The 21,218-nt window shown below is 44.9% G+C and overlaps 1 protein-coding gene across 2 annotated transcripts in view; it reads left to right on the top strand.

The window, feature by feature from the left end:
- PIGG (phosphatidylinositol glycan anchor biosynthesis class G (EMM blood group)) overlaps positions 1-17,199 on the top strand; it is a 55,228-nt gene extending 38,029 nt beyond the window's left edge. For both annotated transcript variants that reach the window (XM_081893915.1, XM_081893914.1), the window contains 2 exons: positions 7,294-7,457; positions 15,641-17,199. In XM_081893915.1, coding sequence (XP_081750041.1) covers positions 7,294-7,457; positions 15,641-15,866 — 390 coding nt within the window. In that variant the 3' untranslated portion in view covers positions 15,867-17,199. The remainder of the gene's footprint in view (positions 1-7,293; positions 7,458-15,640) is intronic.
- The last annotated feature ends 4,019 nt before the right edge of the window (positions 17,200-21,218 follow it).

Raw genomic sequence — 21,218 nt, 5'->3', positions numbered from 1 at the left:
TGTGGGCCGCATCCAGCCCATGGGATGCACGTTGCAGACCCCTGTTTTTAAGCATAGGCCAGTTGGCCATGTGTCATGGATGCTTTAGTTGAGATTCCTGCATTGCATTCTACGATTCCCATCAAGGCCCCTCAAGGAAGCATATTTAATGTCTCAGAATATCACAAGGTTCTTCCTCTGCAGACCTCATGGACTTGGGTGCGTAGCTTGTCTCTGCATTTTCCTTGGGCTCCGAGGGCCTTCTGGCAGTTCCCTCACTGCGAGAAGTGAAGCTTCAGGGAACCAGGCAGAGGGCCTTCTCAGTAGTGGCGCCCGCCCTGTGGAACGCCCTCCCATCACATGGCAAGGAAAGAAACAACTATCTAACTTTTAGAAGACATCTGAAGGCAGCCCTGTTTAGGGAAGTTTTTAATGTTTGGTGTTTTCCACTTTTTATTATTAATATTTTGTCAGGAGCCGCCCAGAGTGGCTGGGGAAACCCAGCCAGATGGGCAGGGTATAAATAGAAAATTATTATTATTATTGGGGCATGCCATAGTCCTAAAGTGGGTAAATCTGAGGAGAAATCTGATTTAAGAGATTAAAGCTTTTCCTGGCTGCAGAGAACCTTCCAACATACACTTATTTGCCAGGGAATCCTCTGGTATCGGCCATAGAGCCCTGGAACACTCCAGAGAATGTTCCGGTGTGTTTCAGGGCATTATTTCAGGCCCTACATTATTACAATCTGCTGGGCCTCCACAGAGCCCCAGATGAACCGAGAGTGTGCTACAATGTGCTTAACCTTTCCCCGTGGCTGCACATTGCAAGGGAAGATTAATAATAGCTGTTGGCAACCGGTGTTTCAGGAAAGATTGCCCAGCGTTATTAATCTTCTTTGAGGAGCCTCGATGAGCGTCTGAGGAATTCCGAGTTAAACATAAGGACATAAGATGAGCCTGTTGTTCAGGCCAAAGGCCCATCTAGTCCAACATCCTGTTCTCACAGAGGCCAACCAGATGTCTCTGGGATTTCTGCAAGCAGATCCTGAGCCCAACTGCACTTAGCAACTGATATTTCAAGCATTTGGCCCTCCAGCAGAGTTAACTCTGAACTCCCTGAAATGTAGTTTGAAAGATACTTCGCCTTCAGTCCCGTGATTCTCGTTCTTGTGCCTGAGACTGCACTTTCTGCACTGTCATTTAAATTGTTTTGCATGGTGTTGCAAGAACTCCCATAAGAAATTGGAGCCTATTCCGTTGCTTGATCTGAAGCTTTACCACCAAGTTTGGAAATACATGTCTCAGAAATAGATAGCAGTTCTGTTATGTACTGAAATTCTCACCCTGGGCCAGCAGGGGGATACTGTAGATAGTTTTCACTCAGGTCCACATATACAAATAAGGGATTGAAAGTGACGTTCAGTGATTGGATAGTTCCAGAAAGTGGTTACTGTTGCGTTGTAGTGAAGCTCTATATAAGCAGGCTGGCTGAATCCTTCAGTTCAGTTCTGTTCTGGCCTGTGAATAAACAAGAGCTGTTTGAAGAATCGCTGTGTCGTCTGATATGTTCACCCACAACTTAACAAGTTCTCTACCTTAACTTTTTTTTTTCCAGGGCTGTGGGATGGCTTTGTATTCCTTCCATCTCTTTTGTTTTGCTCTCCAGGCAAGGAGATACAGGAGGTTTTGTCCTAGGTTGAAGAACTCTTTAACTGCCACCCCGACTCAATCCTTTCGTAGATGCTTAGCACTGATAGTCCGTTGAAGTGTTTATCTCTGTTTTCTCAGCTGGCCAGGCCACCATTTTGTATTGGGGCAGAACAAGGGAAGCTCATTGCTTCTGGGGTGTGTGAATTGGGACAGTGGCTTGTAGGGATATGCAAAGAATATTCCCTTCTAAGATTGGAACGAATCACCCTTCCATTCCTTTTTCCCACTTGTGTCGTTTGAAATTCTTTGCTACCGGGGCAAGTCTGAGGGCAAGGACTGTCTTAGGACTGATTTTTGTAAGCTGCTATGAGAGCCATTTCCAGTTAAAAGGCAGGGTATAAAAGCTGTATGTAAATAATAAACACACACACACACATATATATATTAGCGGGGTAGGGTGAACTATTTATTCAGAGAAGATTTTTTTTGTTTGTTTAGTCGTCTAGTCGTGTCCGACTCTTCGTGACCCCATGGACCAGAGCACACCAGGCACTTCTGTCTTCCACTTCCTCCCGCAGTTTGGTCAAACTCATGCTGGTAGCTTCGAGAACACTATCCAACCATCTTGTCCTCTGTCGTCCCCTTCTCCTTGTGCCCTCCATCTTTCCCAACATCAGGGTCTTTTCCAGGGAGTCTTCTCTTCTCATGAGGTGGCCAAAGCCTCAGCTTCACGATCTGTCCTTCCAGTGAGCACTCAGGGCCGATTTCCTTCAGAATGGAGAGGTTTGATCTTCTTGCAGTCCATGGGACTCTCAAGAGTCTCCTCCAGCACCATAATTCAAATCATCAATTCTTCAGCGATCAGCCTTCTTTATGGTCCAGCTCTCACTTCCATACATCACTACTGGGAAAACCATAGCTTTTACTATATGGACCTTGGTTGGCAAGGCGATGTCTCTACTTTTTAAGATTTATTTTTTTTAGTGTACTGTTATATTGCCATCATGGGAAGCACCATTTGGATTTGCTGCCTTGCGTACCATAAACACTCCATCTCTGGCTCTGCCTTCTGAAAACTAACCAATGCCTGTGTTGGCACTGTTGATCATAGGAAACTGACTCGTAGCTTGTTGGACTATATGCCCACCTAGCCCACTATTGTCTACTCCGGCAGCAGCTTTCCAGGATTCTCTGGTAGTGGCCTTTCCCGTCACCTGTGACCTGAGTGTTTTAATTGGAGGTGCCAGGGATTCAGCCTGTGACCTTCCGTACATGCTTTTTGTGTGGTTATGTGCCAGAACAAACCTCTTGCTTGTGCCACATGCACCGTGCGTAGAGGAGGAATGGAGAACCTGGTGGCCTGCAGATGCCTCATTTATGCTGTGGAGCATAATAGTAATAGTAATAATTTATTATTTCTACCCTGCCCATCTGGCTGGGTTTCCCCAGCCACACTGGGCAGCTCCCAACAGAACATTAAAAACAGAATAAAACTTCAAAGATTAAAAACTTCCCTAATAGGGTTGTCTTCAGATGTCTTCTAAAAGTCAGATAGTTGTTTATTTCCTGGACATCTGATGGGAGGGTGTTCCACAGGGTGGGCGCCACTACCAAGAAGGCCCTGGTTCCCTATAACTTTGCTTCTTGCAGTGAGGCAACCATCAGAAGGTCCTCGGCGTGGACCTCAGTGTCGAGGCTGAACGATGGGGGTGGAGACGCTCCTTCAGGTATACTGGGCCGAGGCCATTTAGGGCTTTAAAGGTCAGCACCAACACTTTGAATTGTGCTGGTACTGGTTGACATGGACCCAATGTGTGCATGCTTGTGGTTATAAGGCAAAGGGTGGATGAATGCTGAAACAAGCCCCAAAGGGTTGGTGTGCAGGCCCGCATCTCAGGCTCTAATTGTGACTGATATTGGCATGGGTGTGTGCCAGGGCTGGGCAATATATCGTCCAAAACTTGTTTGAAGTACATATCGTGATATCGGTTTCATAGTTTTTGACCTGGCAATATACTGCAAATCATGGTGTGTGTGTGTGTGTGTGCTATGCAAAAATCATAACGTGGGGGGAAACGTGAAGCCAGCCAATGTCTCTTTATAGCTCTATCCTAATTTCAGACATTGTGATATATCGGTTTGTTGTGATGTTTTGCTGGTGATATGTCATGAAGTTGAAAACCAGGTATCGCCTATCCCTAGTGTTTGCACAAGCTAGGAAGCCACAGATTTGTCCTCGTTCCTGCTGGGTCATTTGTGGGCTTCCTCTCAAAAAGTAACACGAAAGTAGACGTTGAGTTTTGTTACCGTACAAACATTGTTGTGTTTTGCTTTTAGCCCGTTTCTGTCTACCTCTTGATATAGAACCTAGTCGCCATTAAAAATTACTGTTCTGTTCATTTTGTTTCTAATGCATGTTCAAAAATTTATAACGAACAAAAGAGAACATTTGTCTGGCCACTTAGGCCTCCCGTTGCAGTAGATAGATATTGTGTGGCTGCTTCCTTCGCACAATGCTTCCATTCTGACGGTTTGTCCTCTCTCCCGAATACAAATTTGTAAACGCCTCTGAGCACCGGGCAATGGCTTTGTGAAGCTGGCATCCTCTTGGGAACAGAATTCGCGTAGCACAGCGTAAATATTTAAAATGTAATATCTGCACAGTACACTTTACCTCAAGGTATGCCGCGCTCTAAACTGCAGAATCAAATAAGGAACGAAGAACAGATTCGCTTCGAGCCGGGGGAGTATATAAAATCTTTATATAAAGAAAACTAAAAATAAATAAGCCACTTGTTTGTGATTTATACAGAAGTGGTTCGAATGCCTCTTTTAAACACTGGAGGGATCTCATATTGTCCTTTATATCCCTGAGTTGACAACAACAACAATGGATTATCCCAGGGTTTTTTTCAGCCGGAACTCAGTTCCAGTACCTCTCAGGTAGGCACCATTGCCATTCTAAGAAAACACGGGAGGTGTTCATGGTGACTTCCAGTACCTCTTTTTCTAGAAAAATAGCACTGGATTATCGACACGGGACATTTTTTAAGCCACACGAGAGCTGAAAGGCCAGCACATGGTCTCCCGCCACTGACCGACTCTCCCGGCAAACTGATGGGATCCATGAACTTTTAAATCCAGGCATAGGCAAACTCGGCCCTCCAGATGTTTTGGGACTACAGCTCCCATCATCCCTAGCTAACAGGACCAGTGGACAGGGATGATGGGAGTTGTAGTCCCAAAACATCTGGAGGGCTGAGTTTGCCTATGCCTGTTTTAATCCCATAGCCCCTAATATGAAGAGCAACAGTTAGTCGGTTCCCTGTGTGAGCTAGGACCCTAGCAAATAGGAATGAAGAGCATGATGGAGGACTCTAGAAGGCTTAGATGTGACAGTTGTAGAGATCAGATCCAAATTATCTCCTGTCCAAGCTGCTATTTACTCCACATGGCAAAGCATTCAGGTACCCGTGATCATACACTTATGGTCTCTTCCCCCCACCCCGGTAAATAGCAAATGTGAGGGGGGATTTCAATTGGGGAAAACTGGAAGAAAGGGTTAAAACCTCACCTTTTGCAGCACTGTGTCCATAATCAGCACTGCCTTCTCCACATACACCTTCCATGTAGGTAACGCATTTCCTGATACAAATGGTTTGGCCTTCAAAAGCTTCTGTTGGTGCACACACCTGAGACTTAAAGGGATCTTTGCTTATGTCTGTTTAAGAAATTGAGTGAGGTGCATAATATCTACATGGTGCCTAGGGAACAACTTGCACCCTAATATCAGCAAGACAAAGGAGATGGTGTTGGACTTTCGGAGGAAGAGAGGAGAACTAGCCCCGCTGTACATCTGGGAGGGCAGTGTGGAGAGAGTCTTCTCGTTTAAATTCCTAGGAGTTTATCTCAGTGAAGAAGTGAAGACCTTACTTGGAAAATTAATACAACCCAGGTGGTTAAGAAAGCCCAACAGAGACTCCATCTCCTCAGAGTATTGCAAAAGAACGATGTCAATCAACATTTGATGATCTCCTTCTACCAGTCCTTCTACCAGTGTCCTTTCATACTGCATCATGGTGTGGTACGCTGGTTTGACATCAACTGATAGGAAGTGCCTACAGAGGGTGGTGAATACGGCACAAGATATTATGGGCTGTCCCGTGAATCCACTGGGTGACATTGCGGAAGAACGTTGCCTCAGGAGAGTGAGGAAAATTCTCAGGGATGATTCACACCCTGGCCAGCACTTTCTTGATCTCCTGCCCTCAGGCAGAAGATACAGAAGCATGGTTACTTGCACCAACAGGGTAAATAACAGCTTCTATCCATGGGCTGTTAGGCTGCTGAATGAAAAGATAACAACAGGGCAACTGACTTTTGGGTTTGGTGGGTCAGTAAATGAGACTAAGAGAGCTGAGTGGGTGGTGCTCGTGTAATCTTACTGTATACAAGTTGTACAAGTGACAATAAAGTATTTCAATTTCAATTAAAAAAAAAAGTCAATTCAATAGTGGACAGCTTCCTGAGGTTGGGGGCTGATCGAGTCTCCAGGTCTCTGTTACTATTAATGGTCTTATTTCTTTAGGAAATTTATATTTTAAAAAATGCACACGCACAGACATAAACAGTGTACTATAAGGGAAATAAAAAAAGCATAAAATATAGCAGAACATATTGCACATGTGATCATATGTGATCAGTGGCCTTTTGTTGATGACAATAATGATCCAGAAATGCTTGGGAAACAGAAAGGTTTCTTAAGAAGGCAGCAGGAAACATGATATAGTTGACACCTGTTTAATGTCTAGGGCTTGAGTGTGGAACTTCCGGTCTTGTGTAACGGGCCCTAGAGATGCTTCCCCAGGCCACCCCCTTCACTGACAATGCCACACTCCTGCAGTTCTTCTGCCTGGCTGGAAGGATCCTTGATCTATAATAATGCCTCTTACTGGATGGAGAGATGTACCGTATTTTTCGCTCTATATCATGCACCCGACCATAAGACGCACCTAGTTTTAGAGGGGGAGAACAAGAAAATATATTCTCTCGCTCTCTACGCAGCGCTCCTTCAGTGAAGCGGCAGGAGAAACGGAGCCCCTTCCATTTCTCCTCCCGCTTCGCTGAAGGGGTGCTGCGTAGAGAGGGAAAGCTGCGCAGCACCTCTCCAGCGAAGCGAAGCCAGGAGAGCAAGAGGGATCAGTGCGCACCGACTCCTCTTGCTCTCCTGGCTTCAGCGAAAGCAACGCAAAGCCTCTGGAGCGCAGCGGGAGCTCCCACTGCACTCTGGAGGCTTCACGTTGTTTTCACTGAAACCATGGAGCCTGGACTCGCTCCATAAGACACACACGCATTTCTCCTTACTTTTTAGGAGGGGAAAAGTGTGTCTTATAGAGCAAAAAATACGGTGCATGTAGAAACCTCTGACTTCTCTGTGGCTGAATCACAGCCTCTGGACAGTTGCCCACTAGTCAGAGTGTTGCCCTTTGGGCTAAAAGTATTCCCTGCCCCTGGCCTGGGGGAAAGCTGTAAAGACAGAATTCTGAAAGGCCTCCTACCCCTTATGACCTCGAGGTGTATCTTGGATACCTTTACCTCGCAGAATAGCTTTCAAATTTTCACTGTGTGGATCTAGCTGCTCAGTATTTTCCTTTTCTTGCAGGGCAACTCAAACAGCATTGCATCTGTGGACGTTTCGGCTGGCTTTGTCGGGCTTGATAACTACGTGGAGATCCCGGCCATCTTCCTAACTGGATTTGCGACGTACTCTGGACCTTTGTTGTGGGCCATTCACTTGCTGTGCTATTTGAGCTCCGATGTGAGCAGGTAATCTGTGTGTTTGGGTTTTTTTTGCACTGACCGCAGCTTTATAAATACTGCTAAATGTTTAATTTCTTCCTGGCTGTGTGCTGAATGTCACAGTCCATGCTCCAGCGAACTTCGCAAGCCTAAGGGGCGAGCTGGAGACGTTTTGGCAAATGCGTGTTCTCAAAGTTGCGTGGGCCGAGATAATGGAACGTTTAAGAGGGCAGGACTGGCAGGCAAGCAGGAGGCTGTTTTTTATTCTGCCCACTGATCCAGCAATTGGGTTTTTAGAGTCTGGCTGGAGAAAAGAAGTGAAAAACTACTGGTGGCTGGGGAGAGAATTCCTGGGCAGGGGGGATAAACATACCTGCCTGCAGATTCTGCCTTGCAATTGTCCACATTTCCCCCCATATTAGCATTTCGAAAAGGCTTTGTTGGCATCTGTCTGTCTCAAGAGACAATGTGTGCTGGTCCCGTGGGTTATCCGTGAGGCAAGGTCCGAGTCCAGTCCGAGGTCGAGGGTGCAGTATGGAGGCAGTCCATCAAAGCTGAAGCTGGGTCCAAGGCAGGGACTCGGGGGAGGTCAGGAGCTCCCACAACTTAGACTGGGGCTGGCTGGCTTTTATCTGCCCCGAGGCATAGGGCGGCCCCGGTCCACAGGGGCCTCTCCTGGCCTGGAGGTGAGCACTCCTCTTGCGAGAACTTAGTTCCCTCCGCCTCTCTGCCCTGAGCCTCTGCAGCTCAGGAGAGGCTGGAGGGTTACCGGACCCAGAGGCAACCTCAGCCTCCTCTGATGGGGCTGAGAGTGGAGCACCTGCAGGCAGTGGGCCCTCCATCACCTCAGGAGCCAGAGCGGATTCAGCTGGTGCCTGCACCTGAGGATCCAGTACAGGTGAGGACCCTTCAGGCTCAAGCCCCAGCCCCGGCTCAGCTGGTTCTGGAGGCGGGGAATCCTGCGCAGGCTGGGATTCCTCAGGTTCAGCCTCCGAGTCCGAATCCCAGGCCATCACACAATGGAGTGTTGACAATGGAGTCAAACTGCTGCGCTGGCAGCACCAAAGTGACTTTCCTGGGATGCAGCCTTAGGCTGTGTGTATGGAGGTCCTGGGCTACCCAGGTGACAAAACCCCACTCCCCCGGCCTCGCTGATGTGGTCCAAAGGAAGGCAGAGCAATACGTTTGGCACCAGCTTAGCTGCAGGAGTTGCCGGAAGGAGGCGTTCAAGACACCATCCAATTGTCTTAGGGACTCCACTCTGGGTCTGTGAAGGGTTTATTCCTTAGCCTTTCCTTCTCCTGAAGAAGGCAGCGGAGGTTTAGTGTCAGAAGTCTGATCCTAAGGGTTGGAAAAGGTGTGCTTTCTTTTTCTGCTTTGGCTCAAAATACGAATGGGATATGGCAGGCATAGGCAAACTCGGCCCTCCAGATGTTTTGGGACTACAGCTCCCATCATCCCTGACCACTGGTCCTGTTAGCCAAGGATGATGGCTGTTGTAGTCCCAAAACATCTGGAGGGCCGAGTTTGCCTATGGCTGCCCCAAACAAACTACTGGCTCCTCAAAGCCTTTGCTTTTCACAGAAGCAACCACTACAGACATTTTCACAAATGAGGCTTAAATCAGCCTCATTTCAAAGGAGCTCCTGACGCAGCCATTGCTGTTTGCTGTGTACAAAAGTCCTGCCTTTCCTTCTCCTGAAGAAGGCAGCGGAGGTTTAGTGTCAGAAGTCTGATCCTAAGGGTTGGAAAAGGTGTGCTTTCTTTTTCTGCTTTGGCTCAGAATAACACGAATGGGATATGGCAGGCATAGGCAAACTCGGCCCTCCAGATGTTTTGGGACTACAGCTCCCATCATCCCTGACCACTGGTCCTGTTAGCTAGGGATCTGGGAGTTGTAGTTCCAAAACATCTGGAGGGCCAAGTTTGCCTATGCCTGGATTTAAAAGTTCATGGATCCCATCAGTTTGCCGGGAGAGTCGGTCAGTGGCGGGAGACCATGCCTGGATATGGCTATGTGGTCAAGAGCATTGGAGAGCCTTGATTACAAAGATCCAAAATCTCCACACCTGTTGGCTTTTCCTGATTCAGAGTAGGAATGATGGGGAGCAGGGAGTGGGATGGCATAGCCTGAGGGCACTCGAGGTACCTTCAATCAGCATCACCCAGTTGGCCTCTGTCCCCACCTACCCTTCCCTTTTGGGGGTGGTGACTAGGGTTTTTGGCCTGGCCAACAAGGCCATCCAAAAATTGTAGGACCCTCCCAATATTGAGTGAATGTGTATATTCACAATATAAAGGGCTTGCGGCTGAATATGTATGAGCACTGGTTTTGAAGCTTTCTCATTATATGTAAGCTAATTTGAAGCCGTTGGTGGGGCTTCCTGGTAAAAACTCCGGAGAATAGCAAACTCAGGAGACCTTGTCGCTTTTCTCCTTTTTAAAATATGGTAGTTAATATTATATATATATATATATATATATATATATATATATATATATATATATATATATATATATATATATATATATATATATATAATAAAATAATAAAATCACCTTCCTCCCCTATAAGGATCGCAAAAGCTGCTTATGTTACAAGTATCAAATAAAAGCACTAATAAACTCCAAAGTAAAAACTAGACGACAATAAAAACAGCAGCTTACATGCTTAAAATGACAACATAAAAATTGCCATGTCAAACTTGCCACTACCCTGTAGCCAGCTGCAAATGCCTGGTGGGGCATTTATAGTTTTTATTATTATTATATTTTATTATTTTCTATTACTTTAAAAATTAGTTGCCAAAAAGAAATAAGTACTTTGAGTTACATATTGGAAAAATGACTCAACTAAACAAATGTTTAGTTAATAACTATTCATAATCTATTTTACAGCAACTTAAAACATTAACTTAAGATGACTTGACAATTAAGAGAAACGTATTTACAGTATTTTTAATTAATTTGAACTATGTTAAAATCATTTAATATCGGCTCCAGAAGTAATGTTTGGACAAGCCCTAGTGGGATGAAAGTGTTTGTTTTAAGTATATAATCTCCATTTTTTTAAAACAACGCAAACAGTTCCTATTAAAACTTAGGACGAACAACAGCAACTGGAAAATTTGGCAAAAAGATTAATTGCATTACATCAGAATGACAAATTTTCCTGGCTGGACTGCTTGATTAAAGAGCTGCAAATATTGTTCATGTTCTTAAAATAGATTCTTAGTTTAATTGGTTGTGTTCCTTTTAGTTTCCTAAAGCCTTACTAGATGGGTGAATTTTGCCCATATGCAGTGTGGTTCAGATCCTTTAAAAGGAAAATACCCCTGTTGAGGTATTGCCACTGACAAGCTAATTCAATCCTTGCAGCAACAGTCACATTAACACCAGTTTTTAAAAAATGTGTTTTCATTCCAAAACCTTTATATAGCTAAGTAGAAAAATACCCAGGGGCAGGAGAGGTAAATGAACAACAGCCACATGGCAATGCAAAGAAGACGACCGAGAGCCCTAAAAGGATTCTGTTCAGATGCAAGTCATAATACAGTGGTACCTCGGGTTAAGTACTTAATTCGTTCCGGAGGTCCGTACTTAACCTGAAACTGTTCTTAACCTGAAGCACCACTTTAGCTAATGGGGTCTCCTGCTGCCACCATGCCGCTGGAGCATGATTTCTGTTCTCATCCTGAAGCAAAGTTCTTAACCTGAAGCACTATTTCTGGGTTAGTGGAGTCTGTAACCTGAAGTGTATGTAACCCGAGGTACCACTGTAATGTGAAAATATGTGAATGGCCAGAGAAGGGTTTAATGCTGTGTAGTTAAAACATGTTGGCTTCTTCCTTCCTTGGTAATTTGTGCCATCGGTATTTCACGTGGATACTCAGAGCTCAAGCGGGGGCCTTAATTCTTACACCCAGAGTATAATTTAAACCAGGGGTCAGCAAACTTTTTCAGCAGGGACCTGGTCCACTGTCCTTCAGACCTTGTGGGGGGGGGGCGGACTATATTTTTTGGGGGGGAAATGAACAAATTCCAAAGAATGAACAGGGTGGAACTCCCTGTGTCTTTCCCAGCACAGGTTCAGCCCGACCAAGGCAGTGATCCTCTTAACAACCTGCCAGGTTGGTCGCCATTATTTCCATATTGCAGATTCCATGGGTGGGCAGGAGGGACGGCATGAGGACTGAGGTCTTCCTGATTCCACAGTTCAGGCACTTAGCCTCTCTGCCTCACTAGCACACAAGCTGGGAAAATCCTGACTTGCCAGAGGTTATATTAAGAGAACAGGACCTGCCATTGAATTATTGCCAGGTTGCTGTGATCTTCACTTCAAAGTAGAGATTGGCTTATCAGTCTCACTACCGCCCAATATAAAAACCAGCGTTTAGGCCTGTGACAACCATTACTTGCTCAATCCAATGACTAGCATGTTCAGCGGCACATCATTTTGTTTACCAAGTGCTTTGGTATTGCGTCTCTACAGACTTAGCAAGCACCTACTGTGCATCAGAGAGATTGCCTGTGTGCCTGTAATTCTGTTTTGCATTACAAAAACTACAGCGCATTCCCCCCACTCCTCCTCCAACCCTTTATTAAACTTAATAAGCTGTTTTTTGTGCAGTACACAATTCTAGCGCCGGCTGCAAAGCCTGCATAAATACGTCCTCCCAGGACGCAGAGGCTGTGTTGTCAGAATCCCTTAACAGCCGCCACAGAATCACAAGTGTTATTCATGGTATGGTTCATGCTCCTGACGCAGGCAAGGAACCTGGAGAGCTTTTAGCTGACCTTGGTTCATCAATAGGCTAACATTGGAGAGGGAAGAAACTCCTGATAAAGCACAGTGTTCAAGAGGATTCACTTTAGTTCTCAAATTTCATTGTATTCTGCAGCCTCCCTCTTCTGTCCCTCCCCCCTCCCCGCCAAAGTGTAGGGATCTAGCTGGAATTTGCAAGGAGATTGTCCTTATGAACACTGATCAATAAAAATATGTAGAACTGTACGAGTTGGAAGGGACCCAAAGGATCATTTGGTCCAACCCCCCTGTAATGCAGGAATACGGGGATCGAACCTGCAAACGTTACCAGCACCATGCTCTAACCCACTAGGCTCTGTAATGCACTGTACTGTAAGCTCCTCTGGGAGCCTTGGCTGAACTGTGGCAAATGTTTCCAATAAACAACGGCGGCACCTGCCTCCTAAAACCCAGCCTATAGGTATCAAGGGACGCGGGTGGCGCTGTGGGTTAAACCACAGAGCTAGGACTTGCTGATCAGAAGGTCGGTGGTTCGAATCCCCGCGATGGGGTGATCTCCCATTGCTCAGTCCCAGCTCCTGTCAACCTAGCAGCACGAAAGCACGTCAAAGTGCAAGTAGATAAATAGGTACCGCTCTGGCGGGAAGGTAAACAGCGTTTCCATGTGCTGCTCTGGTTTGCCAGAAGCGGCTTAGTCATGCTGGCCACATGGCCCGGAAGCTGTACGCCAGCTCCCTTGGCCAGTAAAGCGAGATGAGCGCCGCAACCCCAGAGTCGGCCACGACTGGACCTAATGGTCAGGGGTGCCTTTACCTTTATAGGTATCAAACATTGAAGAAACACAGGTCTGGTTTGAGGAGTGGAGAGTAGCTGAACAAATGGATTTATTGCCCCTGTGTTGACCATACATTCATAGGCACACCTCGCTTATCTTAACTAGTTCCTAATGCATGTGACATTCAGGTGCCTCGGTGCTATTTGACGTGCACCTGAATGATAGCAGATGGACCTCTCAGCTTGATAATTGGTGATGAGCGCTAGAGATGTGTATAGAATCAAATATTTGATGTTGCCAGCCCTTTAGAATGATCATCTTGAGTGCCTTGATGCTGGCGGGTGGGGGCGCATTGTCACGTTGAGTAAATGGAAATAATTGCGCCTGTATTGTGTCAAGCTTTGAAGATCAAATTGGCACAAGACCAGTGGCTAGCAGAGCCAGATAGTGGAAGCTGAAGGATAGGCTTTCTGCCAGCTAGGTGGCTCCGTTCTGGAGTCTTTCGTCTTCATTAATGAAGTGGGATTGGCCTGTCACCTTTTGACAGTTCAAAGCAGGCTTTTCCTCCCATCAGATGCAGTGGGACTGTGGGGTCTTTTGCCAAAAATCAAAAATCTGCTCTTTGCACTCTTACTATTTGGCCTTGAGTATCAATCTGCAAGGGACACGGGTGGCGCTGTGGTCTAAACAGTTTCTATCCAAACGCGATTTTGGTTTTAAATGCAGTGTAAGGTAGTCTCCATGGGAGTATATTGTATTTAATTACTTTATTTTAATTATTTTGTATTTTATATGTCTTGGAAGCTGCCCAGAGTGTCTGGGAAAACTCAGCCAGATTGGTGGGGTATAAATAATGAAATAATAATAATAATAATTGTTATCTTTTCTGTGAACCGCCCTGAGACCTCTGGGTATAGAGCGGTATATAAATTCAATTAATCATCATCATCATCATCTCAACCAGGGAGACTAATTTTCTCCCAATTGAAGAACCTGACAGGCAGCTTCTCACCTCATATCTTATAAAATAGTATAGGGGTAACAATGAGGACCTTCAGTTGAGCCATATCTGCAGTATTGTGCAGTACACGGGCCACAGCATACAATGGATCATGTTTCTTATACATACATAGGCAATAGAATTGTCTTCTGACGAGCCCCTGCTCCTCTACCGTGAAACACCTGTGCAGTGTGCAGGGAATTCTGGGACATAGACAGAGTTCACACTGGGCCCCATCAGGCCTGTTGCAAATTACCCAGCTCTCTGTGAGAACTGATAGTCAACACATAGCACTTTCCCATGGCCCCATGTTGCCAGGGAATGCCAGTTGCGCTGGGCAAGCTGTCGTTCCAAGAAGCTTGCATGCCATTACTGATTGCCTCCGCGAGGAGCCGTTGGCATGCTTTCAAGGAAACCACAGTTCCCTGGAACACACTGGCGGAACTGCTGCTCCAAAAGCGCTATTACTGCTTGGCGGCAACAGCTCCCATTGGACATGTTTCATTTTGGTTCCTTCCCAATTACCCATTCAGCGAAAGCTGTCTTCATGTATGAGCAGTCCCATCATTTCTCTTTATTCCCTGACTGTCATGATGACAAAGCCTTCTCTTTATGACAGGGCTTACAAAAGGTCATGTGTAATAGCTCTACAAAGTTAATGGGCAATAAATCTACAGCCTTGGGAGCCACCAGTATGGCTTATTTTTATTTATTTTTTAGTTCTCTGTGATTGCCATGTGGTGTCTGCCAAACCATCTCTTGAACTGTTAAGTCGACGTCTGGATTTCTGCCCGGCACTTAGATGGTTCCCATCATCTTGGGCCTGCTTTGGAACTTAGCAGCGGCAAGACCGCCCCCTCCGAACCATCGCTTTTCTTGTACAATAAAAAAGGGTGGGTGGGTGTCCCCAGTTGTAGGTAACAGAAAGACAAAGTCCCAGGAACACAATTTAGCAAAAAAATATGAAAGTAATATGTATGTAAACATGTGCACTGCAGTAAAAGAATACAATGATCTATGAATAATACAAGCCAAAGCCATCAGCATTCCTTTTAGTTTTGCGAAGTGGGGTTGCTGTGACCCCACCCCACCCCTTATAAAACTCCTTTATTGTTGTTGGCATCTGTCTGTCTCGGGAGAAGGAGTGCACTTTTGGGGGTGGAGAGTTACAGCACCTGCTGAGGCATCTATAAGAACCATATAGAAGAGTTTGGATTTGATATCCCGCCTTTCACTCCCTTTAAGGAGTCTCAAAGCGGCTAACATTCTCCTTTCCCTTCCTCCCCCACAACAAACACTCTGTGAGGTGAGTGGGGCTGAGAGACTTCAGAGAAGTGTGACTGCCCCAAGGTCACTCAGCAGCTGCATGTGGAAGAGCGGGGAAGCAAACCCGGTTCACCAGATTACGAGACTCTTAACCACTACACCACACTGGCTCTCAATGAATATATCCATTGAGACTCACGCCTCCACTCGGCATAGCTCCACCTGAGTTGTTTTTGGCTCTCTGCAGAACGGGCTGCAATGCTGGAAGCTGGTTGTCCCACGTTTCCTAAATCCACTTCCATCTTTCATTTATTACAGAGGCTTTCCTATGCCAGCCCAAGGAAATTATTGGCTAGGCCATTGACATGGGCTGAGATCATGTTTCGCTTTTTTTTTATTTAAAGGAATCCTTCAGCCATGGGGCACGGCTGCTTCTGTTACGCGCTGCTGCGTTCCATCCCGGTTGCCGTGTACATCGTCTTGGTCACGGGCCTGCGGTACCACCTCTTCATCTGGAGTGTTTTCTCGCCAAAGCTTCTCTACGAGGGGGTGCACGTCTTCATCACAGCAGCCGTGTGCACCTTCTTCACAGCCATGGATCACAACCACTTGCGTAAAGTCCAAGACTGAAAGCAACCGTTAAGGCAGAGTCTTGCATAATTTCGAGCGACGGACTGAATTTCTAATGTGGATTCTTGCCTTTAGATTGATATTTAAAAGTTAACTGGGTAATCTATTTTTGGCAAACCTGTTTATACATGCATACATATCCAAACACACACACACACAGAGGTTGCATTGCAGAGTCTCTCTTGAAGTGGTGTTCCAAGCGTAACAGGCCATGCAGTCGGGAACTGTATCTAAATTTCAGTTGGACTACAAATGGATTGTTGGATCATGTCCCTTCCATGCCAGTTTTCATTGCCTGCCTTAACTACAGTTAAGCATCCCATTGGCATAGATGTTGATTGCAATGGAAACCAGCCAGGCTCTGTTCTCCATCTTACTAAACCAGAGTTTGAAGCTGGTTAACAGGCACTGGTCAAGTGGGCATTTGGCTTGACTTAAGTAGGATTAATACTCATTGCTGACTATTAAATGGTGGTTTTAGTAATCAGTGGCAATTGATGCTGGAAGAGGTCACAGGCTGCCCCCGATTTCTTAATTGCACCACAGTTGCCCGTGTTGTGTATTCACTATCTGGGTTTGAACATCTGAACAGGATCATCTCTTGAGAAGTTCTTAACTGGTCTTCATTCCTTCATATTGGAGTTTAAATGAAAATCTACCAGGTTTTAACAGATTGCTGGGGGTAGGGTTCCCTCTATCACTCGGACTGTACGTTGAAATTTTATTTCACTCCTGCATTGCATTTCTCATTTGTTAATCGTAACTTGAATAAGTAAAGTTTTTATCTCCTTATCAAATTCCATGGAGTGCTGGCTGATGGACCTCACTCAAAAGGTTAAAACTGTGAAGAAGGTTTTCTCCAAACCAATTACTTGTATTTTTGTTGTTGTTCCTTTGACATACTCTGAACATGATGGCTCACAATGTGGCAGGATGCTGTGAACTGGAGATTAGACATACACACATACATTTATACACACACGCATCACAGTTATATGAATGTAGCTCTCACAGTTTCCTGTCGTTTTCTGCAAACAGCAGTCAAAGACTATGAAAGCGCTCTGGCAGGCTTAAAAGTGCTGGCATATCTGTAGATATGTGTGTGAAATTCTTTATAAGCATTACTGGAATGGGTTTTTTTATAGGGAAAAGCAACTAATTCCATTATTTTTGATAGCTGAATTGTAGCATGGAAATGTTACAAGTTATATATGTAATTATATAAATAAGCTATCGGCGAATGTCAGTATACTTGCAGCTGACAGCAAGCTTTGCTTAAGAAATGCAAAAATCTATGTTTTTAAAAAAGAAGAGTTATATTTATTTATGCTAACTTTAACTCTCCTGGGCGACACCTTATTTTTTTGGTATTAGCATGTGTCCAGAGGCTACCTTTCTGAGAATCCAGCCCTTGTGGGGTGAGTGGGAGCTGGTTGTGGGTGCTTAATCACATGATGTTAGATGGGGGGTGTGCTGCATTTATCTGCCTGTACTTACCCTGCGACTCATTCTCAGATCATGGAGGCAGGAAAAGCCCATAGGCACAATAGAGCCTGGCCCAAACTTCATATTCTCTGTTTATAGTGTGTCAGGCCAAAGCTCGTTCACATTCTCAAGTTACACACTCAAGTATTATCCAGGCAAGCCCCATATTATTCAAGCTTCTTCTCACGTTTGGTGAAATGGTGTCAGATCTAAACGTCTAAACGAGGTATACTTTCCTTCTCCCGTGCTGTGGAAAGACAAAACGCTTTGTGCTGTGAGCAACGGTGATTTACAAGGTATTTTCATTCCTTCCTACAGAGATGCAAGCAAGGACCGCAGAAGCACTAACAATGAGATTTAAGCAGCGTCTCTGCATTTGCAGCTGTTGATCTCTTATTGTTTTTAGCTGCACGGTTCTGAAAGCATTTGATTATTTACATGTTATTGCAAACTCTTGGAATAGCAAGCGGGAGCAGAGCAAATAATGCTGCTGCTCTGGCAAACAGCAATGCTAATATTTTTTCCTACTTTAAAAAAAGAAATTTTCTCACTATATTTCTAGGCGGTGTTTTCCAAGTGGAATTGCTTGCCTCCAGAGCAGGTCCTCTCTCCCCACATCTCAGTGTGAGTCACTGTTCCGGTTCAGCCCCAATTGGAAGAAGGAGAAACCAGAGGTGCAATGTGCAGACTCCTCTGAGGACAGGCAGTTTTGCTCTGTACAGGGAGGGAGGCAGTTGTCAGATGTCCCTCTGCTGGAAGCAGGGGGTGGGTGCTCACATCTGGAGCTTACCTGCATGCCGTGACATAGTAGGTAAGAACATTGGGCTTACAGGAGTCTTTGATTAGTTTCTTTAAAATTTTAATACTTATATTTCTAGTGCAACAAGCTAGAAACGTGCCCCAGTGCACAATTTGGCAAATTACTGCTCCAGGGTAAATGAACAATTGAATCTTTTTCCAATAAGAAAAAATAGCTTATAAGAAACATTTGAATCATGCCACATGTTTATCTGAGCAACCACTCTGGCCTGTATATATGCTAATATTTAAGATAGGGTGGCAGTTTTTCAGGCAGTGATTTTTAATAGGTTAGATAAGAATCTTGTTTTAGTTTCAATAACAAAGAATCTCTCGGGGCCAAACTAGATGAGATGCAGGAGATCTGAATCTGGATTTCCTGGTGTTTTTCAGCTTTATTCCAATTCTGCAACTTTGCACGCTCAACTAGACTGGGCCCGGGGAAGAGGATTTAATTCCCAGTGTGTTTCCCTTTGCTTTGCTGGGGTGGCCTTTGTATAGGTAGCTATATCTTTGTCTTCACAGGGCAAATGACAACTTACGCATGTGCTTTTGATGAGGAAAATGACTTGGAAGGATTGACTTTGCCTTCTCCCGTATCGGAACCTGATCCAATTCTAGAACTCTGATCACAGATCTTCCCCCATCACCTCCAGTTTGGCTATGACCCTGATTTAAAATGCAACTTGAATGCAGTGTAAACATGTTTTACAACCTTCCCTCACAGCCTCTCATAAAACGGAGGCCATGACTGCCTATCTCTCACACTGACTCAATACAGATACAGTGGTGCCCCGCAAGACGAACACCTCGCAAGACGGAAAACCCGCTAGACGAAAGGGTTTTCCGTTTTGGAGGTGCTTCGCAAAACAAATTTCTTTATGGGCTTGCTTCGCAAGACGAAAATGTCTTGCGAGTTCCTGCAGTTTTTCCCCCTTTCCCCCCTTTTCCTAAGCCGCTAAGCCGCTTATCAGCTGATCCGCTGATAAGCCGCTTAACAGCTGATCGCTAAAAGCCGCTAAACCACTAATAGCGCTAATCCGCTAAGCTGTCAATGGGCTTGCTTTGCAAGACGAAAAAACCGCTATACGAAGAGCCTCACGGAATGGATTAATTTTGTCTTGCGAGGCACCACTGTATTGCATTTCCATTCAGCATGCCAGGTGGAAACCTGCAAACTGATACTGGAAGCCAGGATTACCTCATGATTTGTAAGGGGGGGTGGGAATCACACCAGTTTCCCAGTAAGGTGTTATAGCAAGCCAGTAACTCTTGTACTGGTAACTCTTGTACTAAGATGGGCATGTGAGGAAGGTAGGAACCACACATGGTGCATTCCCCAATCCAGGAATGTGATGGTTGAACCAAACTATTGAACTGCTTTTCTATCTAACAGAATGACCTAGAGCAAAACATATCTGGCTTCTTAGGTCAAGCATTATCAGAGTGGCACAAGACGTTATTATTAGAATCATAGAACCATGCAGTTGGAAAGGCTAGTCAACCCCTTGTAATACAGGAATCTCAGCTAAAGATGACAGATGGCCATCTAACTTCTGCTTGAAACCCTCCAAGGAAGGAGACTCCACAACTTCCTGAGGAAGACTGTGCCACTGTTGAACAGCTCTTACTGTCAGAAAGCTTTTCCATGTATTTTGTCGGAATCTCCTTTCTTGTAACTTGAAGCCATTGGTTCAAGTCCTACCTTCCAGAGCAGAAGAAAAGCTTGTTCCCACTTCCATCTGACACCCCTTAAGATATTTGTAAATGGCTATCGTATCTCCTCTTCTCCAGGGTAAACATACCCAGATTAGTACATTCCCTTTTCATCTCCATAGAGGACTCTTGCCTAGTAATGACCAGTCATTGCTTCTGAAAGTTTTGAGCGCTTCAAGTAAATGATCTTGTGTCGTGTATTTGCATGGGTATGGAGAAAACCAAAAAGGAACCTTTGATTTCATAGTGGCTCCTATGTCCATTTGCCAGGAAAGATTAGGACTCCAAAAATGGATTAAGAAGAAATTAGTGAAGGCACCTTATTATTTCGCTTAAGGCCTCATTGCACAGTAGATTTTAATTTGTATGCATTAAGATGTTTTCTAAGTATGTCAAAAATATAAAGTTGCAAATTCAACAAACATGTTCACAAAAGCACATCTCAGTCCAGTAGACGTGGCAGGGAGCTGGAATTGGCTGTGTTTGAGTATCCCAGCCAATTTCACGTAAGTACCAACATATACTAATTTTAATAATTTTTGCTTTAGCAACATCTGTGTACTTGATACTTTACACAGCAACATAGACAGGCTTGTCTCTTTCCTAATTTATGTACAGATGAAATTACAAGAAATAAAGAGAGAATACCCACAGTGATTGGGGGGGGGAATTGGCTGGGGCTTTTATGCTTTAACACAGCCGTACATACATATTTTGCCGTACATACATGCTTCTTTGCGTAACCAACTTTAGATCTTAAAGGCATGAACTGTGCTTCTCATACAAGTCTAGTTTGCTGCCGCATATTGTGTGCTGTCTGTTAGGCTGTAGTGGACAGCACAGCGCTAAGTGACCTTTTCATGACAACTCCCAAAGAAAGTTATATTTCTTTTGTTCTCCAGATAGGTCACGCGTGGATGTATTGTTCAACCATCCTTTGTGCTAAACGTGGTTTGTGGTCTTAATTCTAAGCGAGACCCTAAAAATACAGCAAAATGGTAGTTTGGCTTGTCAAGCTGAGGTCTGTCCCCATAGGGTGTGGCAGCCGCTTGCCACATTGCAAGCGGAGAAGCTGGCGGGGCAGAGAAACTGCCTTAATCATTGCTGGTTTGGTGTAGATCCTATTCTTTATCTATGGTTTGCATGCCCACATGAAACCATGGTTTATGGCCAGTATTAACCATCGTTAAGGAAAACAAACCATGGTATAAACTACAGTATGTGCAGCTTGTTAGTTTTGTTCCGTTAGAATTCATCTCTCTTCTCAGCTAACATATCTGTTGGATGGGCTTTGCTTTATGATGAATGTCAGAAAAGAAGTGTTGCTGTTTTAACTAGCTTCTGCACTCGTGA

This window comes from Podarcis melisellensis, assembly GCF_964234715.1.
Source record: "Podarcis melisellensis genome assembly, chromosome: 17".
Taxonomy (NCBI): domain Eukaryota; kingdom Metazoa; phylum Chordata; class Lepidosauria; order Squamata; family Lacertidae; genus Podarcis; species Podarcis melisellensis.
The sequence above is the reverse complement of the archived record's forward strand: the minus strand, read 5'-3'. Positions and strand labels throughout refer to the sequence as shown.